Source organism: Cajanus cajan, chromosome 4 (assembly GCF_000230855.2).
Source record: "Cajanus cajan strain Asha chromosome 4, NIPB_CcT2T_4, whole genome shotgun sequence".
NCBI lineage: Eukaryota > Viridiplantae > Streptophyta > Magnoliopsida > Fabales > Fabaceae > Cajanus > Cajanus cajan.
In genome coordinates this window covers 64,376,419-64,399,894 of record NC_138520.1, presented here as the reverse complement: position 1 = coordinate 64,399,894, position 23,476 = coordinate 64,376,419, and the positions used below count along the sequence as shown (strand labels likewise).

Here is a 23,476-nt window from a genome sequence, read left to right as displayed (position 1 = left end):
CAAAATCATGGAATTCCACATAATCTCACAATATATATTGGTTTTTTTTCATTTCTATTATAAAAAATACAAGACATAAACATGAATTAAAACAGAGGAAGTATGGGTTAGTGGATAATTTCTTTCATCTAAACCAACTGTGGGGTTTATTTTGCTGTGACTTTTTAACTTGGCTTCATTTGTTGAATCCATGATGTTAGTGTTAGGCATAGTAACTGTCGAGAGAGGGAATGAGTTGAATTTACAAATTTATTTTAAATTTTTAGATTTTTGTTTTCCTTCCCTGTTAGAGCTGTTAGACATTGATTTTATAGTTATTTATACCTCTGTTTTATTGACTCTTAGTCAATATTATTAAATATTAATTATTTTTAGTGTTTAACAGGTAACTCAGAAAGAATCTAAAAAAATAATTGAATTTTTTTTTATATGCAATCTACATCGGTTTAAGGTAGAACCGATGTAGATTTACGTTCAAATCTACATCGGTTTTTCTGACAACCGATGTAGATTTGAACGCAAATCTACATCGATTTTCTCACAACCGATGTAGATTTAAACGCAAATCTACATCGCTCTATTCTACATCGGTTTTATAACCGATGTAGATTACCTTCCAGAACCGATGTAGAACAGTGCTTTTGTAGTAGTGTACAAATGAAGTTGAAATTAAAAATGTTATACTCTATTGTTGCTTATTATATGATGATGTTGTTTTATGATGATTGTTTCTGTGAGCTTACCTTGACTATTTTCCTTATGGTTGGAGTTGCGATGACCATACTTTGGTATTCGAGTAGATCAGGAGTAGATGCTTTTCAAAGAAGGGCAGGGAAACTTTTGGCTGAGACTTAGTCGAGGAGTTGATTCTTTTGTTGTACTTTTTGAGATCGACTGCCTAGTGGTTTTGTATAGGATATTATATCATACTTTTAGTGGTATATATGTATATGAGATCTTTAGTTGTTTATTCTTATCATGTATATAATTGTCTAGATGTGATATTTTATTTTATGCATGTATTTGTATGGTATAAACTCTGTTATCGATACACTATCCACTGACGTTATAGACAGTGTGAGATTTATCGGATTGTTACATAAAAGATATTTAGAATGATTTGAAACTTGATCCTTTTAATTAAATATATTCTTAAAAAGGTCTCAACTTGACTTATTTAACAAATAGACCTAGCTTAATAACTTAGGACTAATATGGGGTAAGTTATATGTCTCCTAACATGCGACACACCTATTTTGATTCCATCACTTTCCTACTTTCTTTGCAAAAGTTATGAAATTTTAAGTATGGAGTGAGTGGAAAAGAGATAAAAAAAAATGACACACTAATTTGGTATTAACTTAGATATATATATATATATATATATATATTTTGATATGTGCATAAAATCTAGAGCACTAACTGATGTTTATACCAATGATAATCTTAAGTAATTTTGGAAACAAATTATGATAAGATAAAAAATACATAATAATCAATCTTAAGAGATAATGAAAAAATGATAGAGAAACTAATCTTAAAAGCCTAGCCTATCTGAGGCAGGAAAAGATTTTCATATATTCTGTAGTCTTTCTTTTTGCAAAGCTGAGTATATTTAGAAGGCTTGGTCACTTTTTGCTTAGTAGCTGCTCGTTTTACATCCTAAAGGCAAGTATTGTAGCCTCTGCATTCCCCTCCCCTTTTAGGGTATTACTCTGACCAACCCCTCTCCCTTCTCTCCCGCATTTTGATCATAAACATTTTGCAATCGTAAATTATAAATAAATAAACTTCTATTTCATTCACCAAAATTTTAATCCTACGTGTGATATCTTGATATTAGTCTTACTGTTTTTCTCCATTTGTTGTCTGATTGAACTAGCATTTTATGCTGTACGAGGTTCAAAGTTTAGAGAACACCTAGTGTAGGGGTGAGGGTTGAGTTGGTGTTGGCTTTAAATGCAACAAATAATAGCTGTAGAATTAAAGTACCTAACACTTTGTACAAAGAAGTGTGTAGGGCTGAGATGGTTAGTTGTTTGAGAACTTGACCATGAAACGGGGTGCATCAATTTAATTACCAATTTCCCCCTTACCAAGAGGAATTGCATTATGAAATATAAAAAATTTAATTATAGTTTTTATCCATTAATGGAGTTGATAATAACCATTATCATGTAATTTTTTTATTTATAAAAATAACAACAACAACAACATGATTCAAATTTAAGATACTATATATATTGCTCTAAGTTTTTATACTATACCAATCTTAACAATTTTATTAATCTTCATAGCATGGTCCGTAATTTTAAATTTTTAACCTTATTTCAAGTGCTAGATTGACATATGACTTCTTTACTTTCATTAGGAGTAATTATAGTTAGCCACAACCTAGGCTAAACTTGTAGGGGAAACCAATCCAAAAATATATGGTCTCCATCCCTCTTATTACCCTCAACAATATTGACTGTAACTAATAATGTTTTAAGTCAACACCAAATGTCGATAGTAGACATCCTACACATCTCCTAATAATGGAAGGTGATTTATAAATTTAACCCATAGACCAGTTTTTGGAGCTCATAATGCCAAAATTCCAAGATTGGCAATTACTCCTTTAATGAAAATAAATCAAATTCGAACCTTCTTAGACTTGTTATTTTCTTTGTAATCTAAATCTTGTTGGACACGATAATTTGCTTTTTTTATAGAATGTCTTTTCAATGCCATTATTGATAAGTATATAACAAAAAAAAATACCATTGCTGATAGTTTCTTTTACTTGATAAGAAATATTTATTTTATAAAATAGCACGACATTAACTTGTTAATGGTGTTATTATAGAAGCAAAAGAAAATATGTTAATATAATTATTGTTCCATATTCAAGATTTAATTCTTCTATAGTACGTGAGCATATATGTAAAGCTTGAAAAGTACAATCACGTAGGATGATAGCTGTGATTAGAGGTTTCCAAGTGAACCAACAATCTGTCTTTAATGTAATTGGTTTCAACATTAACTTAATAATTTATGTGATTTTTGGTGAATTTTGCATTGAAAATGGTTACTGTGATGATGAATGAATATCGATTATGTTTTCTTGAGTGATATGTCTCAGTTGTTTTGTAAAAGTATTGACCATGTGAACTTAACAATTCAAGAGATGAATTGATCAGTTAGAATTTTTATAAAAAAAAATTGTCCTCCAAAAATCTTTTAATTGTAAAATGTATAGTAGTAGAAAAGAGGAAGATAAATTTTCAAAATACTTTAAATATATATATATATATATATATATATATATATATATATATATATATATATATATATATATATATATATATATAAACAAGTTAAATGATCGTACTGTGCAAGTCTCCAAATGATCAATTCAAATTAAGAAAAACAAGTACCACAATTAATTAAGGAGAGATGGATTCGATATGACATTGTAATTTATCCTAGCTAGTTCGGTCCAACCTAATACTACATCCAATGCTTATACCAAACTTAATAATATTTTAACTATTCGATTAAAATTAAAAAAATGTAACAATTTTACATCAAAGACATCTAAATTTGAAAACCTCACCTGAGAAGCTTCTCACCTCTTCATTCTAACCACTCACTAAGGACACCTACCCTAGGTACTGCAAGTAAACCTCCTTTGCAAACCTGAGTGCTCACTAAAACTTAGAGCCACCAAGGTAATCCACCATTGAATTTTCACAAATAAGAAAGTCAAAACTAATTACACTACTCTTAAAAGTAAATATTGAACAAATTGAAGTTCAAGGTTTGACTCACAATCCTCTCTAAATCTTGACTAACCCTTTTCCAATAATACTTCTTAACTGTTCTGAATTGTTCCATTGTTGAATAATATAAAGTTTTCCTTTAATAGGAATTTAGGGATAGAAACAAATTAAGAAATAGTTCTTAATAATATGATAATTATCTTATTTTCAAAAAAAAAAAATCCTATGTATATTTTAAAATCATTAATTAATTAAAGAATTATTAAAGATGAATTTATTTTTAAAAAAATTAGTAAACACTTAATTTGTTACGTGATAAAAGAATATTTGTTTGTAAACAAACCTATTAAAATAAAACTTGTTCTATTAATTAAAAATTGGACGTAATTTCAACGTGGAGATGTAATAATATTAAACTTATGTATAAATTTCTCTACTTTAATCTCTTTGTGTTTATCTACCTATTTAATATCATCTATTAATATCTTCTATTGTGTGTTTTTAAAGTGGCAAAAAAAAATTGATATTATTTAACATCCTTCTAAATATCTCTTTTTCTTACTTACTTATTATTTTTATATACTTTGATACATAATACTATGAGACACAATAAATTATTTATATTATTTATGTTATTCACAACATATTATTCAATATGTGCTATGTTTATGCTTAAAACTTTATTTTCAAACCGTCCTTCTTATTGACCAGTATGTGATATGCATAAAAACAATTACATGTATTTTTGTAATAAAACTAATAAGTTTTAATTAAAAATCAATCTTTTCGTGATGACGTGGATTAGTAACATGTAAGGATAGCATATTGTTATGCAAGTGATTAAATGAATAAATCTTAACTTACACATGCAGACAACCAAAATTTATGGACTATTGCTTTTACAAATAATATAGATGATAAATTGACATTGTTTAAAGTGATTTGTTAAGTTTTAGCATTTAAAAATTTGGACTTTATCTAAAGTGGACAATTGAAATTTTTTGGCAATTTTAGATAATTTATGTATTATATTTAGTCTATCACTCTTATCTATCCAGATGCAATAAACTGAAATGAATTTTCACAATCATTCAGTCCATCAGTTAATTCACATCTCAAATAATATAATACGCGTCTTACTCAAGTGGAGACAAAACTCCCTCCATGTACTCATGAAGAATTTATGCTCACGCATAAATTGATACAACTCTCATAATATAGTAGTGGTCCTACATGAGTATTGAAGTGACATTCCTTTCATATATTGTGGGTTGATTCATTTAATCCACAACCGATGCAATTAAAACTTCACCCATTTAAATATTCCTTTCATATATTACTTCACCCATTTAAATATTATATATATATATATATATATATATATATATATATATATATATATATATATATATACGAGGGATTTGTTTACTCCAGTCTACTTAAACTTATTTTGTTTAATAATTCATGTTCTACATCAAATTTCAATGATTCATCGTTGAATTTAAAGTTCTTAATATATAGATTAAGTCTGCAAATTTTTAGAAAATTTGAAAAGAAAATTTAAAAATTATTTGATACTTTATTTCATAAATTCAAATTGACGCATAATCATAAAATCATTTTATACATTGATATGAATTAATGAAATGAAATATCAAATAGTTTTCAAATTTTTAAAAAATTTACAGATTTAATCTATGTATTAAGAACTTTAATTTGAACGATAGGATCATTTAAATTTGATGTAAAACATATTATTGAACTGAGTAAGTCTAAGTAGACTTACTCCTAGAGTGAACAAATCTCTCCACATATTATTTATATATATATATATATATATATATGTATGTGTGTATGTATAATACTAAGGAATATTTGGAATACTCTCAAAAGGATGGGAAGTTTGAAGGCCCCTAGGCCCAATGATTTTCATGCTCTGTTTTATCAATCCTAATGGTCTACAGTCGGCCCCTCCCTCTACAACCTTATTTAGAACATGTAGGAGAACCCAGAGAGAGTGGCAAAAATAAATAAAACCTTCATCACTCTCATTTTGAAAGTGAAAAACATGGTGTCATTGAACTTTATTAGGGACACCTTGTAGGACATTGGACTTCCTCCAGGCTTGATAAAGTTGATTCATCAATGCATATGTACTCCATATATACAAGTCCTTTGGAATGGGGAGGCACTAAAGGAATTCTCTCCCTCATGAGGCATTCATCAAGGAGACCCTCTTTCACCATATATTTTTGTTCTCTGTCTAGAGAGACTATTTCACTTGATTGAGATTGCAATCACACACAAGTTGAACACCTATCAAGCTCTCCAAGAAAGGTCTTTCTCTTTCTTACTTAACTTTTGCTGATGATCTCATTCTTTTTTCTAAAGCGTCTTTAGATCAAGTAGAGACCATTAAAACTTGCTTAGATCTATTCTATCAAAGCTCTGGTATAAAGGTGAGCCAAGACAAGACTCAAGTGTTCTTCTCTAAAAATGTTGGATGGAACGTGAAGTTTGAAATTAGCTCAGTTCTTGGATTCCAATGCACCGGTGATCTTGGAAAGTATCTTGGGATCCAACTCCATCATGAGAGAGTGAGCAGGAGGAAACTCCAATCGGTGATGGATCACATTAATAAGCGGTTGAGCTCATGGAAGGGTAAGAAACTTTTTTTTTGCAAGATGGCTCACCCTCTCTAATTCGGTGTTGGTAGCGTTGCCTGCCTATGCGATGCAAACAGTTTTCTTCCCGAGGGCACTTTGTGACGAAGATTGAGCATGTAGATCATTCATATGGGGTGATACAAGTAACCATCGCAGATCCCATGTAGTTGCATGGGAAACTTTTGTTGTGCCCAAAGTGTGTGGGTATCCTCCAAAGTCCCACATTGGGTAGTTTTGAAGGGAGGAATGTTGTGCCCAAAGTGTGTGGGTATCCTCCAAAGTCCCACATCATGAAGTTTGAAGAAGGGAGTGGTAGACTACTACTATAAATAAGAGGTGATAGTTAGTGTCTACTCACCACAACAACATAGGTTCCTTTGGGTGTATTGGGAACTTGGGTAGTTGTGTGTCATGAGAGGGTTTCCAAGTTTTGCCAGAAAACTTGTGTATGAAGGTTTCCATGTTTTTCCAGAAAACTTGTGAGTGAGAGGGTTTGCAATTTTGTCCTTGTAAAAATTGCAAGCGGAGAGAAATAAATTTTTGTGTGTGTTTGTGGATGTAGGCAAGAAGTGCCGAACCACGTTAATTTTTGAATTTGTTTCTTTAATTTGTTTCTCTTGTTGTGTGTGCTTCCGCTGTTGTAGTTTTATTTTCCCTTTGGTACCCAACAACTTTGTGTCTACTGAAAAGTGAAGGGGAACTCAACATGCGTGAGGTGAGGTTGATTAACAAGAACTTTATGATGAAGAACTGTTGGTCTTTATGTGTCCAACCTGACAAGCTACGAGTACAATTCATTCGAGCTAAATATGTTTGTGGAGAAGAGGTTATCCTGGTTATTGCAAAGAGAAACATGGCATCAAACTTATGGAGAGGTATTTGTGACGCGTGGGATGCAATAAAACCTTTCATAGCGTGGAATATTGGTGATGGTAAGATAACTAAATTCTAGAAAGATAGATGGCTGCCTTTTAGGATTATTCTACAGGATGTGGCTCTTGCTCGTATTTTGAAAGAAGTGAGTGATAGAAGGGTGTAGGATTATGTTTCGGCGAAAGGTGATTGGAAGGTTGAGGAATTCCATAATTTAATCCCTTGGTCAGTGCAGCTTGAGATCATGGGGGTTGCAACCCTGCATATGGAAAATGATGAAGACCAGCTGGTATAGGGCAACTCTCATGATGGAAGCTTTTTTGTGAAGTATGCGTACAAGTCCTTAAAACTAGTTCATATCAGTAATGCACACCCTTTGTTCAAAACTATTTGGCTATAGCCTAGGCTTGAAAGAGTGAGGTGTTTCCGATGGAGAGTAGCCAAAGAGAGTATATGCACCAACGATAGGAGATTTGATCGCAATTTAATGCAAGATGACAGTTGTCCAATTTGTCATGATGCACCAAAAAATGTGTTGCATTACTTACGGGATTGCATCCATGCTAAATGTGTTTGGCAGCACGTGGCAAGGGGCGGACTTGACAACAACTTCTTCTAAGACTTCTTTGTTAAATGGTCGAGTAAGAATATGATTGGAATGAAAATGTGGTGGGCTCAACTCTTTGCCATCACTCTGGACTCGTTATGGAAGGCTCAGAATGCACATGTGTTTAATCATGCTCCAATCTATTCCATTCAAGTGGTTGGGGAGATCTTTGGCCGAATGCAACTTTTAGCCACCACTTTTTATGTAAAAGGATTGTCGTCACCTTACCAGCCTTACCAAAGTTCTCATTTTGGCTGGGTGCCACCTTCTACGGGGGCCTTTAAGTTAAACTATGATGGGGATGTTTCAAACACTAATTTGGCTTCTTGCCGAGGTGTCCTACGTGATAGTAATGGATCTTTTATTATGGGGTTTGCTGGAATGATTGGTTCTTGCTCAATAGTGCAAGCTGAATTATGGGCAATCTATCATGGTCTCTGCCTTATTAAAGAACACTTTCTACAGGCTCACATTCTTATTGAATCAGATTATATAGTAGCAGTGAAATTCCTGAATGAAGGATGCTCTTGTATACATCCATGTTACTCCCTAGTGAACCTTATTTTAAGGATGATAGATGACTTTCATAAGTTAGAGTGCAATCATGTTCTTTGAGAGGCAAATCAAGTAGCGGATAAGTTTATTAAGGAAGGTTTTTCTATTTCCTCCGATTTTAAACATTTTCATACTCTTCTTATTTGGGCTCATTTCCTCTTATTTACAGACAAGTCTGTTGTATCTTTCTCTTGTGGTTTTAGTTAATATATTTGGACTCTAATGCCTCCTATTTCACTAAAAAAAAATAGGTGATATTTTTTTTTCAATTAAAACTTTATGGGTTTATAAGAATCAGATTCTTATCATTTAATTAAGTGAAATGATTCCCTTCATTTAAATTTCAGCTAATACAAGTTAACCACCATATTTGTTTAAAAAATAAATTGGATATTAACAATTAAAAATTGAAACCCTCAACTAATTGTTAGCATATGATATATTAAAAAACACCCTAATGAATTAAAAAAATAAGCATAACGTTTTAGATTGTTGAATGTTTAATATTCATTGTTGTTTTAGTAAACTAAGATATTTCTTAGTTGAAAGTTAAAGATTGTTAAATCTTAAACTCTTGTATATTTTGTGTTTCCTCAAAAAATCTTGTATATTTTATGTTTTATTATTAAAGCATTTCAATATTTATTGTCAATCGATAAAGGTTGGATTATGTTTATTCTTGAACAAACCCAACCCAAATTTTTGGTTCCATCATTTTTTTAAATTCAAACTTAAACTCAACTCAATCACGGCTCGAAAATATATGGGATAAGGTCGAATGACCTGACTTTGTTGTTCTATATTAATTTTAATATCATGTATAATTAATAAAATTAAAAAATAAAAGGAATACAAATTTTAAAATAAGGTATATTTTACAATATATTTTAAAATAAATAATTTTATTATAGATATAATATCATTTTATAAAAAAATATTAATAACTAAGTAAATTTTAGTTATTAATAAAAGAATTAAAAAAATTACACTTTTAAAGAAAATGTTATATATTAAATCAGATTGGAATGACCCAAAATATTATTCATGTCTATAAATATATTGTGTCTAATTTTAAAGTTTAAGCTTTTCTAAATCAACTTTGGGTAGGTTTGAGTCATTAGGTTATGTTGGACCATACTCACTCTTATTGATATAAAATATAAGACAAAGTCTTTGATATTTTATTGGATGCTTTTACGATAATTTCTTTTTCCATTTTTTAATTGATGAAAAAATGTCATGTTTTTAAGTTGTTTCTTATAATTTTTTCACACTCATTAAAATCTTATAAAAATAAAAAATTCTAGATCTTACTTTTTATTTAACAAATCTAACTTATAATTATATATTCCTTTTTCATAATACTCAATTAACTAATTTTTATTAATTAAAGAAATTAGTTAAACTAATAACATTAAATTTTCTTTAATTAAAATATTTTTCAAAATTACTTTTTTTTATTAACTAAGATAACAAACACGACAAAACAGGAAATTACAATCTCAAATACTAAACTCTACTGGCATCCACCGGTTTTTTTTTTTTAATTACTCGTAATATTAATGTGACACAGAAGATTACTTATAAGCAATTCCCACTACATATGCTCTTATCTTTTTAAAATACTTTTATTAACTTTATTTCTTTGGATCTCTTTCATTAATAATATGTTTAGTATTTAATTTTTTTTTATCTTTGTAAGAAATGTTTCCAAAATTCTCTCAATACATAACGAAGTTAAAGTACTTAGGACATTAATATTAACGTATCCCGCTTTTTTATTTAATTTGAACTTGAAGAAATCACTCATGATAGGCTAATAAGAGTATTTAAAAAAAAAATTAATGCAGCATTTTTTAAAATGAATTCTTATAAAAAGGAACTAAATTTCTAATTTTCTTTTTATAAAAATAAATACATTAAATATAATAAGACCATAAAAATATATTATAGAGTGTTTTACAATGACTCATGTCATGGATATAGCTTCCGAACAAATTGTTTTAAAACTGAATAAGTATTGGCTTTTGTAAAATTAAAAGAGTAAACTACCAATTTAGCTCTCACACACTGTAACATGCTATCATATTAATTTTTGATATTAAAAATATAACACATAAAATTCTCACTTTCATTTTGTTGGTTATTCTGATCCTTGTTGTACTTTATATGATATTAAATTATTAAATTATTAAATTTAAGAATTATAATGACAGTAACTTTGTATACATTGAATTTTAAAATGACAATAAGTTATAAAATTAAGGATACTAATAAAAGTAAAAGACTTATAAATTACTTTTTTAAAGTATTAAGAACTATTCTTGAAAAAAAAAATTATTATGGATGGTGTTATAAAAATTGATCGGATGGATCGACCAATCGGATTGATTTAATGATGTTAAAGTTGGAATAATTTACTCATCAAATTGATTATGTAGTTGAATCAAGTTAAGTAAGATTAAATTGATGGACTTTTGTAAAGGACCCATGAATATGCTTGATTTTCAAATTTTTAAAATCTAAAAAAATTAAAAAAATAATTAAAAAAAGTGTTCAGAGCTTATAAAAGTTACATTTTGAAGTGTTGATGATGAAACTTAAATTGTGAATGTTGATATTATTTATATTTTAATTTTTGAACTTATTAATAGAATTGTGTTAAAGATTCTAATTTATATTGTTATTATGAATTTTAATTTTAAATACTGAATACTATTTTATAATGATAATATTTTTAAATTTAAAGAATAAAATTGTGATATTATGACTTGTGATTTTAAATTTGAAGTTTAGAGATGTAAAGAATATTAAATATGTTAATGTATAGAATATTTTAAATATGTTAATTATATTTTTAACACAGATTAAATTAACCGATTTAATAAGTGTGTCTCCAATTTAATCTTTACACTATCAACTGATCGATTCGATCACCGATTAGATTTTTTTTATATGTTTGATTATAACAACATTCTACCAAATTGAGGGACCGAAATATTACTTTAATTCAAAATCAAAATATCAAATCTGTTTAAGTTAACCATTTTCACGGGGAACTCCTACATTATTTTTTCCTATGACAATTAATGTTCTTAATTAGACATTTTTATTTTTTTGAAAGAAAAATTTATATTTATAAATAAATATATTTACAATCAATTGTTTTATTATTATTGACAAAAGTAGATACTTTTGAAGTGTTGAAGATTTATTACCCACTAACACACGCATGCAAAATTAAATACGAGGACGAGAATAACATTTATTTTTCACATTCTAATAGAGTGTATACCTTTTTTGAAAGATAAAAATAAAAAATATAAAAAATATGATAAAAAAAATGAAAAATAAAATTTAAAAAATGTGAAATGAGGTCATAAGTATATACTAAAAATCTAAAAAAAAGTATGATACTAAAAATTATCTATAACATATTTATCCTAATCTCTAATGATTTAATCTCTTTACATTTGATAAATTATTATATCCCTTTATTATTAAAAAATTAATATTTTAATTAAATTTAAAATTTTAAGATTAAAGGATCAATCATAATATTTATTAGATTAACATAATTTTATTACTTAATTTCAAATTTTATCTTATTTTTAATAAAAACACATAATATTTCAATCTTACTAATATATATAAATGTAATAACTTAATTTAATATATATATATTTTTTATGATTTTATTTTAAAATTTTAAAATAATAAAAAAAATATTAAAAAGTTAATTATTTTTACAAATTTAAGACTTAAATTTAAGATCTTAGAATGTGTAATATTAATTAATTTAATAAATATTGATAACATGATGAAGGGTGGATGCTACTGCAACGTGTCCGAAATGGTCACGCCATTCGTACCCACCGTGTAACCTTAACATCTCCCTGAAGCCACTCGGGGCATATAAGTAATCTTATATGACATCCACGTACCCTGTTCAACCGAACCCCCCCCCCTCGCTTTCGGCCTATAAATATCGAAGCGCTGTAATGTTTTGAAAATCGCAGGTTCAAGAGAGAGAAACAAGAGAGAGAGAGCGAGAGAGAATGCTCTCTGAATAGTGTAAGAGAGAGAGAGAATGAGTGTGACTATGTGTGACTCTGCGCGATGATGAGAAGAACAAAAGAACGAAAGAGGAAAACGGCATTCACGAATCTGCAACTGCAAGCACTCTTGTCGCTGTCGTCGTTTTGTCCTAACCGTCGTCGTTTTGTTTCCGCTGCGTTGCATTGAGCGAGCGCAAGTGAGATGAGTCGTTTAGGGTTCAAGCACGAGGTCTACGACGGCGACAAGCACGTCGGCGAACTCGACGTGGTTCCGGCGTCGCCGTTCCACAACTTCCGGTTCCCGAACAACGAGATTCGCATCCACCACTTCAGCGCCAAGAGCGAGCGTTGCCCTCCGCTCTCGATCCTCCAAACCATTGCGGCATTCAGCGTTCGCTGCAAGCTCGAATCCTCGGTCGCCGCGGAGCAGAAGGAACTAACCGCCATCCACGCCAGTTGCTTCTACGAAATGAAGGTCAATACATTATTTATCGATTGAATTAATGAATAAACGAACTGAATAGTGAATACAGCTTTTTACTTTCCGCAATTTTTAGTGTTTCTGATACGGTGCGTTTTAGACGGCGGTGGCGGTGGTCGGAGACGAGGAGATTCACCTCGTCTCGATGCCGAGCAAGAGGAAGAAGTTCCCGTGCTTCTGGTGCTTCGCGGTGCCGTTGGGGCTCTACCACTCGTGTTTGGGGATGCTGAACCTGCGGTGTCTCGCGATTGTGTTCGATTTGGACGAGACTCTCATCGTGGCCAACACGATGAAGTCGTTTGAGGATAGGATTGATGCCTTGCGAGGGTGGCTCTCGCGCGAGACCGATCCGCTGCGGGTGCAGGGTATGTCCGCGGAGCTTAAGCGCTACCTGGAGGACCGGTTGTTGCTGAAGCAGTATGCGGAGAACGATTGCGTTTCTGAAAATGGGAAGGTTTATAAGGTTCAGATGGAGGGGGTGGCGACGTTGACTGGTGGAAACGAGAAACTGGTTCGCCCGGTTGTCAGGTTGCAAGATAGGAACATAGTTCTCACTCGCATCAATCCTGAGGTCTGTTTTAACTATTGATTATTATTTATTGATTGTGACTTTTAACTGTTGACTGTAGTCTCTCAAGTGGAAAATTTGTCTTGTACCGTTGTACGTGTTTGATTCGCGTTGTTTGTTAGGTTGTGGTGTTTGTGTTTTGGGGGTTTCCGTTGGAGGGTGAGTGGTGGATGGAGATTGCTCGAAGGGGGTTTTAGGGTTTTAAGTTTGGGGTTTTGGGTATGGGTGAAATTTTATGAGAGGTGAAGTTTGAGGTGTCTGATGATGGGATGTGTGATGCGGTGATGTGCCTATTTTATGAAAATTGTTAGATGGGATTGGAATGGTGAAATGGATAATAGTGAGTTGTGGCTGTTACAGCGTTGCAACTGCATTAGGCCCTGCTTGCGGATAGCATTGGCCTGCTTCAAAGCGCAATGGAGCTGTGACCACAATGCAACTGCAATTTCAAACCTTTTTAATGGTTGGGTAATAAGAATGTGTAACAATAAAGAATGAAAGTAGAGCTGGGAAGAATGATAAATTTTCCGGAATAATTCTTTGCAAACCCCTCTTTGACTCTAACTCTGGGCGTAAAGTTGAATGGGTATATATGGGAAAAATAAACACCTTTGGCAGGGAGAAGCATGGGTTTTCAACTGGTTGTATATTCGCTTACTTCATTCTTGCTTTTACTCGTATATAGTGATTCACTTCTCAGAGATTTGGATTAGAAGTGTAGAGTTTTCTTGGATCAATTTTGTTTAGTTTTGTTGTTGTCTAGCATTTTTATCCACTTTTATCTCATCACTCTCTATAAAATGCACAAAATACAGTGTTAAACTTGTCAATCTTGTTGTTGTCTAGCATTCTTAACCATCTTTATCTCATCACTCTCTAGAAAATACACAAAATACAGTGTAAAACTAAAACTTGTCAATTTTTTCTTAGATTTTGTGGACATGTAATGTAATTAGAGTTGCACCTAATTGCTGTAGTTGTGTTTGGAAGCCTTTTGATATATAGGGGTTTGAGGTCTCTCCTTTTTTTTTAATTATATTTTTTTCACATAGATTCGTGACACTAGTGTATTAGTGAGATTACGGCCTGCCTGGGAGGATTTAAGATGCTATTTAACTGCAAAAGGACGCAAGAGGTTTGAAGTCTATGTTTGTACTATGGCTGAAAGGGATTATGCTTTGGAAATGTGGAGGCTTCTTGATCCTGAGGCACATCTTATAGGTTCAAAGCAAATCCTTGATCGTGTGATTTGTGTCAAATCAGGTATGTCCTATTATTTCCTAACTATTTGAATCTTCATTTAATTACCTTTAACATGATACAATTTTTCATTCAATTTTGAAATGAAACAAATTTTTAAATCTTTTCAATCTCTTAATTTTTTTCTTCTATGGGGTCTTATTGGTTATGTAACAAATGCAAGTTGCACAACCTTTTTTTTTTTTCCTCTCTCTTTATTATGGTTAATTTCTTCTTGGATTTTGATATTCATTTCCTTATGGAGTAATTTTCAGGCTCCCGAAAATCTCTACTAAATGTTTTCCAGGATGGTATGTGCCATCCGAAAATGGCAATGGTCATTGATGACCGTTCAAAAGTATGGGAAGACAAGGACCAGCCTAGGGTTCATGTTGTTCCTGCCTTTACTCCTTATTATGCTCCTCAAGCAGAGGTACAGGTTTATGTATATTATTGCAATTTTTGTCTTCTAAATATTCATGACAGAGACTTTAGTTTTTTCTTTTTCGTTATTAGACAGCCAATGCTGTGCCAGTCTTATGTGTAGCAAGAAATGTTGCATGCAATGTCAGAGGTTGTTTTTTCAAGTAAGTTATGTGATCAAGTTTTTTTTATTGGCTCAGATATTCTTCCCACTATGGCTATAATTACTTAACCATGTACCCAGGGAGTTTGATGAGAGTTTATTACAAAGAATTGCTGAAATATTCTTTGAAGACGAGATTGGAACTTTACCTCACCCTCCAGATGTGAGCAACTACTTGATGTCCGAGGTATTACATTGAAGGACATGTGCTTTGTAATTTGTTGATTATAGTTAGCCATCTGTGATGATGTGCTATCATTCTGTGGTTGTAGATGCTTGTTTATCTGTTGCTCTGATGTTACCTTGTTCACTGGCTGACAGGATGTGCCAAATGGTAATGCTAATGCCTCCATGAGTGAAGGAATAAATAGTGCAGAAGTTGAAAAGAGGTTAAGCCAACCTGTAAGTTTCCTAGGTTTTTAATGTGTTATTTCTGGTCTCTGCTGTAGGCTGTAGCAAGGTGTTTTTAAACTTCTCTAGTAAATCTTGGTAGGGGATTTCTTGTTTGTGTGATGAGTGTTTGGGCCTGTAGTATTATATATATGCATGGAGCAGTTGTAGATTAGTTGTCCCTTTATTTATTTTGTGTTATTCTTTTCAGGATGATAAATTTTCTGTTGATTTAGTCACCCGACCCTTGGCAAACAGTTTTGAGGTCAAACTTGAAACCTCTCAGCCAACTCCTGGTATTAATGTCACTGTCCCTGGATCTTCAAGACCACTGATTCCTTCCCAGAGTATGGAACAGCTTATGCTATTAGGGTTTCTCTGTTCTACTTTTGAAAATATATGCTTTCTTTTCACGGTATCTTATCCAACCTTGTCTCAGAACCTGGTTTGCTTGGACCTCCGGTCAAGCAGGAAGGCAGCTCTGTTGATCGTGATTATGACATGAGAAAAGGACTTCTGAGGCATGGTCCAGATATAAGAGGTCAAATTTCAGCTGAACCTCCACTGATATCGAGGCCACCTAATCAAGCATCACTATCATTAATGCAGCCATTTGGAGGTGGTTCAGTAGAAGATGACATAACCAGCAGAACTCAGACAAATAATTTGCCCTTAGCATCTATTAAAGAATCTAATGTAGTAAAATCCGATAAGCATCAGGCTCAACAGAAACCATTTTCTCATAGTGTCATAGGTTCACTCCCCAATGTTGTACTCCCTCAAGCATCACAACATAAGGCTGAAGAGGTTTGTCAATGAACATTTTGTTGCCTCCCATTTTTGACAATGTTTGAAGTGTTTTTAGGAATACTATAAAGTTTTCTGTCTTGAAAATATTGCTTATATGCAGGCAACTTCGGTTTCTGATTTGCAGAGGCAGAATGCTCCATCTAAGTCTCAGCTATCAGGTAAAGTGTGTTTTCTTAATATATTCTGATTTAAAGCCTTTGGATCTTATTTGATACTCTTATTAAGTATGATGAGCTGTGTGAAAATGCAATAATGGCCAGTTTGTACTTGGCTGCTATAATTATTTTACATGATTATATAATTGGTATGATATTGATATTAATATAGTTTTGATGTATTGTTTAAAAGATCAAGTGTTAAATGGGAAGCAGCATAGCATAGTTTAGCACCTGTTCAAAAAGATAAACCTGTGAGTCTGTGACTTCATAAAATGATTGATTAGTTTATTATTTTTTTTAGTAGTCTAGACTATTTCACTTTTTGATGTCCCCACTATTCTATTTTTTCTCTCTGCCTTCAGTTAATGATGCAGGAGCAACATCCTTCGTGCTCTGTTTTTGTGTTAACTTAATTAGTCTGCTCTGTTTTGATTCTCTGGTTCTCTGATGGGACTCAAATAGAAAACCAACTGTTAATAAATGCTGGCTTAACTGTGTATTGCATAAAGATGTTACAAATTAACAGTGAAATACCCCTAAAGAGCCAAAAAACAGAAAGAGATATCATATTCCTAGTCTAACCATCTTGTCTAAAGATATCTTTCGTTACTCCACTGCATGCATTACCAGGTCTTTATACAACATGTGATCCTATCCTTCTGGGTGACCATTTCATTGCCTTGTTCTGGATCTCTATCACTTTCACTACCCTCCACTTTAAATCAGGACTGTCTTCAACACTGAAATTATGAATTTGACATTGCAAGGCAAAGTCATCTTCCCAAGTAGCACCACCCACTGATTTGCCCTTCCTCTGAGTGAGTCATTGAGCCATCTCTTCTCCTTGTTTGCCTACTTTTTTTTGACTAAAATTTATTTCTGGTTTCTTCTGATATTAAACATGTATATCAGAGGGTAAGGTTCTGTTAAATCCCTTCTATGCATATTTGCATTCTTCTTCTTTTGTGCCTGTGCTTTCTTTGAATTTTATGAGCCGTCTCAAAGAATCTTCTCTGTCCACCATTTCCCTTGTTTCTGCTTTAACCTTTGTATCTCTAGGCAAATATCTTAGGACAACAAGGGGTTTTCTCCCATAAAGGAGTTGTATTAATAAAAGTGTGAAAAGGTAGTATCATAATTTATTCCAGAATTCGGACCTTGGAATATATATTATATGTAATAATGGTAATTGTGGTACTTAGTTGTTTTTAAAAAAGGAATAAGTTAGGAAGTTACACCTTGGTGGCATATTTTAAGAGCACTTAAGTTATAACTTGTTAATGTGTTGATTGATGAAGCTTGTATACTCCAAGAATGGAAAGTATCAGTGTCATACTCGTGTTGGATATCAATACTCCTCAGTTACTTCTTGATACATATTCAAAATGTATCCAATTTCTTTTATTTATGTTTTTCACCATTTTTTCTTGGATACTTCTAGATACACATCTGAAAGTATCTCAAAAGCATGTCTTAAGCTTTTTGTACAATCATGTTTTTTGTCATCCTATTAAAGGAATTGAAGTACATAATCCTTTATACATTATTTGAAGGAAAACGAAATGGATCCAAAAGGGTAGAAAATTTGGTTTGAGTATTTCAACCTTCAACTTTTTTCTATGAAAGGCGAAGGGTATAAAAAAGGAGAGACTAGGTTGTGGAACATCGGTAGAGATATACATCATTCACTTGATGATAGTGTTAGACTTCCTGAATTGATAAAGTTGTTTCTTGATAAACCAAACTTTGAAACAATGTTTTTATCCAGCTGATGGTAACAAGAGAGAAGAGAGTAATACAATTAACATTAGACGATAATTTAGTAATGATGTTTTTGAGTCATAGGCTATTCTATAGAACCAATATTAGTTTTAAGTTCTACCCAAGATGCTTTTACTAATATAATTGACTTGGTACGGGCAAAAACAGTATTTGTGTTGTTATGATCACAAATGTCTTTTGTAAATTGTAATCATCTTAGTTATGAATTAATGTCTCTTTCTTTACCAATATTGTATATTTATATAAATTTTTCTATAAAATTTTATTAATGTATCCAAAACATATCCTAGATTTTAAAAAAATTGTTGTATCCCCATATTAGTGTCGTTTCATTTGTTGTACTAATTATATCTAGGCTTCATATTCCTTCTAAAAAATAAGTGGATGAATGTTAGCAATCCCTGTTTGCATGGCGTGCAGTACAGACATGAATTCCTCAAATATTTTATACACACATGGGCATGTGGGTTGATTGAGTAGTAGATCATAACATGCAAAAGTGGTTATTGTGCATCTGATATGCAGTATACTTTCTAAAATGGAAGTAAGCTGCCTTTTAGAAACTGCCACACATAAAATATTTGCTGTGTATAGTAATTGCTGTTTTCTGTGTTGTGTTATTGCCCAAACTTTCTGCAGAGGATGGGATATCTCAGAATCATGCATCTTCTAACAGTAAAGATTTTCAAAATGAAGCTGGAAAATTGAACTTCTTACCCCCTCTATCTATTCAAGTGCTGCAAGAAATTGGGAGGCGGTGTAACTCTAAGGTAGGCATGGTTTCTGCACCTAACTGATCACATTTTTTTGCCTGTTTTTCTAGAAAGTGCATTTTTCACATTTTCCCTTTATAGGTTGAATTTAAGTCCATCCTAAGCACCAGCAAAGACTTGCAGTTTTCAGTGGAGGTCAGTGACAGTTCTGTTTCTTGATGTCTTATTTTATTATTATATATGCCTTTGTATGCATGTTTATAACATTTTTTTAACTTCATTACTCTTTGTTTATGTAATGAGTTGTGTTATATGCATTAATTGACTTATGGTTTTAAACTGTATAATTTTTGTTGTTTGGTATTTTTGTTACTTTTGCTTCTGAAATAAGTTTAGTTTTGGTTTTTGTCTTCTCTATTTTAATTGATTCATAACCTGTGCTGTAAATTTGTCTTGTGCCTGGATATAGGTACTATTCACTGGTGAGAAAATAGGTGTTGGTATGGGTAGGACAAGGAAGGATGCTCAACAACAAGCTGCTGAGAATGCCCTACGCAGCCTAGCTGGTAAACACTATTTGTTCAAACCAAGTCTAAAAATGTGTTCTGATGATATTGTTTTTATAGTTTTTCTTCCTTTTTTTGTAATGAAGAAAGAACATAGGGGTACACATATCCTTTTTTATAATACACAGATTGATAGGTAAGATATTGTTTCTGCCTTTGGTGTGACATTATTGGTTATGTTTAGGGGATATGTGGAGAATTTTCTTTTCTTCTTTCTGGTTAGGGATAGCATTTTCTTGTTGCTTGACTACAAGTGTCTGAATATGCCCTTCCATTACCATGCATGCATATAGAATGGTTCTGAGATTCTTTATTTTGGTGGTTTATGAAAATTGTACATATTGAAGCATGTTGAACAATCAGGAGTGTGGTTTTTATAAGGCCTTGGGCTCTCCAATTACAACATGTAGCTTTTGTGGTGTGGTTCTCCCAAGGTTCTTATCTCATACTAGGTTCAAGAGGTAAATATTCTTTGTAAACTTTTGTCTGGGATTGAGGAATTTCTTCTCTGCATGTTACTGGTGTATGGCATGATATCGTTGGTTAACAAAGGTTATTCAGGTTAATACATTGTTATAAATCCAAAATTTTGGCCCTTTATTGGAACTATATTAAACACCGAATGCATTTTTTGTTGTATGGAATTACAGATAAGTATGTGGCACATGTGGAGCCTCAATGTAGAGCTGTTGATAGGGAATTTGACAAGCTTTCTATTGGACATGACAATGGTTTCTTGTGGGATGTGGTCAATCCGGAATCCAGTGAACTGCAAGCAGAAGATGGAGCTCCTAGAGAAAATGCTTCTGAGGTGAGGATTTTTTATGTTTTTGGTAGTTGATTTGACTTGTTTGTTTAAGGAAATAGGTGATGCTTGGATAAGGGGTATGTGGACTAGAAATTCCAGATGAAAGTGGTTGTATAGAGAAATCACATCGTTTATGGAATGTGTAGCATCATTGTGAAGGCTAAATCACTGAATGGGGAGTGAACTGGCTTCACGTCTGCTACTGCTGTCTTAGACAGGCTTCTTAAATTCCTGCTTAAAAGGTAATGGCTTGGTAGTCAGTCCGTGGTATCTGCCCATTATCCAAGTACTGCCTTGTTATCATTTCAGCCACATTGCTATTTCATGCTTCTAAATTATATTGTTGCTGCTTTCTTTCCAGTTCAGTTGGCAATACAAGAAGGAATCAATTACTTTTTCCTATGTTTATGTTGTGGGTTTAATTATTTTCTTAACAGCGGTCTAAAGATAGATACATGGAATTTGTACAGACTCGTATAATTGGTACTGCATGATATATTTACTTAAACTAGGTTGTTTAAAGGAATTTTTATTATGTGGTTTGCTGTATAGGGGAAAATGTTGATCTACTAGGTGATAGTGAATTGCCTGACTTGTCACGAAATTGTAACTATTTGTATTAATTCACTATGATTTTCAGGCTTTGGATGCTGAGACTAGGTCATGTAATGCCATTAATCAGCAAATGGAAAAGCGTATTAGCTCCCCGAGGTAACTTAAAATAGGATTTTATCTAGTGTGGAAGCATATGATGTTTTCGTCCTGAACTCCTATTTATGTTACGCATTTCCTCTCAATGTTCCTAGTTATTTTCTGCATTTTTATCACTGCTCTTAAATAACATTTTTAGGATCTATATTTAAACTTGATACTTTTTTATATAGCTTGGTTTAGGAGTGAGTATTTCATATAATAGGTATATGCTCAGTTTTCCTAGTTGTTATTTCAGAATGCCTAATTCTGTTCCCAGTAAACGATTGAAGGAGTGAAAAAGTTGCTAGATAAACAAGATTTACCTTGAGTACTGCAACTGGAGAATGGGCCATTTGAATTCTTAAGACGGCTTATTATCTATCATTTTGTAAGCAAAAGGTTTTGATGTAATTTGCTCGTGTAATATCTCTGCCATAGCGGTTGTAGATATGCTGAGGTAAATTCCCTTGGCTAAATTCTGTTATAGAGAAGGGCATTTTATTTTTGTTTTGCCCTACTATTTAGGATATTTAGTTTGAATATTAATTACAGGAAAATCATTTCTCCTTTGTAATTAAATCAGTTTTTTCATACTTAGCTTTGGTGGTCTAATTTGCTGGGTTAGTTGGTTCATTCCGATTTGATGCTTATGATGATCAGTGTTAACATTGCCTTAAACCGACAAATTTTCGACGCTCACCGGTTAAACATGCCATATTTGTTGTTCATTAAAATAACCTGTCCAGTGCAAATTCTATTATAAAATGAAGTTTAATTGCGTTTAGGCTTGCACTTTTTACTTGTTTATTTATTTTTATTTTTATTTTATTTATTTATTTATTATTAGTCTTCATTATTATTATTATTATTATTATTATTACTGTTATTATTATTATTATTATTATTTTTATTTTTATTTTTACTTTGATTTATGTTCAATTTTGGTCTTCAAGATTTTCGAGATAAATCCTATCTTTTAAATCGAGCAAATTTGGCCACCTTGTCAATTTTTTCTATCTAAATTATTTAAATTTATATTTTTTTTATTGAAATATTAGGTGGTTTATGACGAGTTTAAGATGTATAGTATTTTTTTAGTTTAGTAGTAAAATATTTGAAGAAAATTTAATAAATTTGAAGGATTTCCCCGAGGTGATTAAAATTAGGGTTTGAAGAGGAAATTTTATGATATTTTTATTTTGGGTGGAATTTGATGTTTTTTTTTGTTCGTCTCTGGAGTATCTACCGCCGACAGCAGTGACTAATCTCCCCTCTATGTTAGAGGCACCTCAAAGGGTGGGATAGCTGGTCCTAAGATTTAACGCGGCTGCATACACAAGGCAGGATTCGAACCCCTGACCTTGCTTAAGCGTGGATCAACCCCTACTGCTGAACCACACGCTTGGGGTTGGAATTTGATGTTTCGAATAAGTGGGTTTTGATTTAAGTTATTTTAAAAAAATCTAATTAGTTTAATTTGTTAGGACTTTTGTCGTTCAATTATCATATTTTTTTTGTGAAGATTTTGGTGAAGAATTGAGAGAGTTTAAGTGTTAGAATACAGAGTTTAAATTTGCATAATTTAATAAATAGATGGGTGGAATACACTAAAATAAGTTCGGGGATTACAAATATACGTAACCCAAAGCATTTATGAAAATTATACTCATTCTATGTTGGGTTAATTAATTTATTTATTTTATAATTTTTTAAAATAGCTTTTGAAAACACAAGAAAATCTTTTGCACTTTTGTATGCTAACAATTTCTAGATACTTGATTAGACCTGGCTTTGTTGGGGGTTGAATGAAATCGTTGAGATTTAAATTTATGAGATACATAAAGAGATTTGTCTTTTATATATAATATATAATGCGGGAAAATAGTACGAGGAACCTGAAAAACATAAAATGTAAAACTGTTGACGAATAATTTGATACAAATTTTTAGGGAAAAATTCGGTGATTGAATTTTTAGAAGATTAATATAGTGATAATTTAAATTTTTGAGAGATTAATGGTAAGTAAAACTGTTAAAAACTAATTTTGTAGAAGTATAAATTAAGGATTAATCCTTTCTTTTCATATTAGTTCAGCCGTTGGTTAGAATCCATTCTGTTTGCCTTCTTTTTGGTTAATCCTCATGGTCTTCCTTGATCTC

The 23,476-nt window shown here is 31.9% G+C and overlaps 1 protein-coding gene across 5 annotated transcripts; it reads left to right on the top strand.

Annotated features, from left to right (window-relative positions):
- The first annotated feature begins 12,462 nt into the window (after positions 1-12,462).
- CPL2 (carboxyl-terminal domain (ctd) phosphatase-like 2) lies at positions 12,463-21,914 on the top strand. Of its 5 annotated transcripts, XR_002238732.3 has the most exons (17): positions 12,464-12,998; positions 13,105-13,575; positions 14,625-14,835; positions 15,087-15,244; positions 15,328-15,398; positions 15,479-15,584; positions 15,719-15,799; positions 15,999-16,134; positions 16,227-16,594; positions 16,698-16,755; positions 19,177-19,307; positions 19,392-19,445; positions 19,720-19,816; positions 20,467-20,627; positions 20,771-20,866; positions 21,265-21,335; positions 21,574-21,914. XR_002238732.3 is itself a non-coding variant. In XM_020347134.3 (16 exons), the coding sequence occupies exons 1-16, from the start codon at positions 12,726-12,728 to the stop codon at positions 21,611-21,613; spliced, it is 2,487 nt and encodes an 828-aa protein (XP_020202723.1). In that variant the 5' UTR covers positions 12,464-12,725; the 3' UTR covers positions 21,614-21,914. The 5 variants fall into 5 exon arrangements, 2 of the variants coding, with proteins under 2 accessions (XP_020202723.1, XP_029125078.1); XR_002238731.3 differs by having other exon boundaries at positions 20,467-20,866; XM_020347134.3 differs by lacking the exon at positions 20,771-20,866.
- Positions 21,915-23,476: the final 1,562 nt, after the last annotated feature.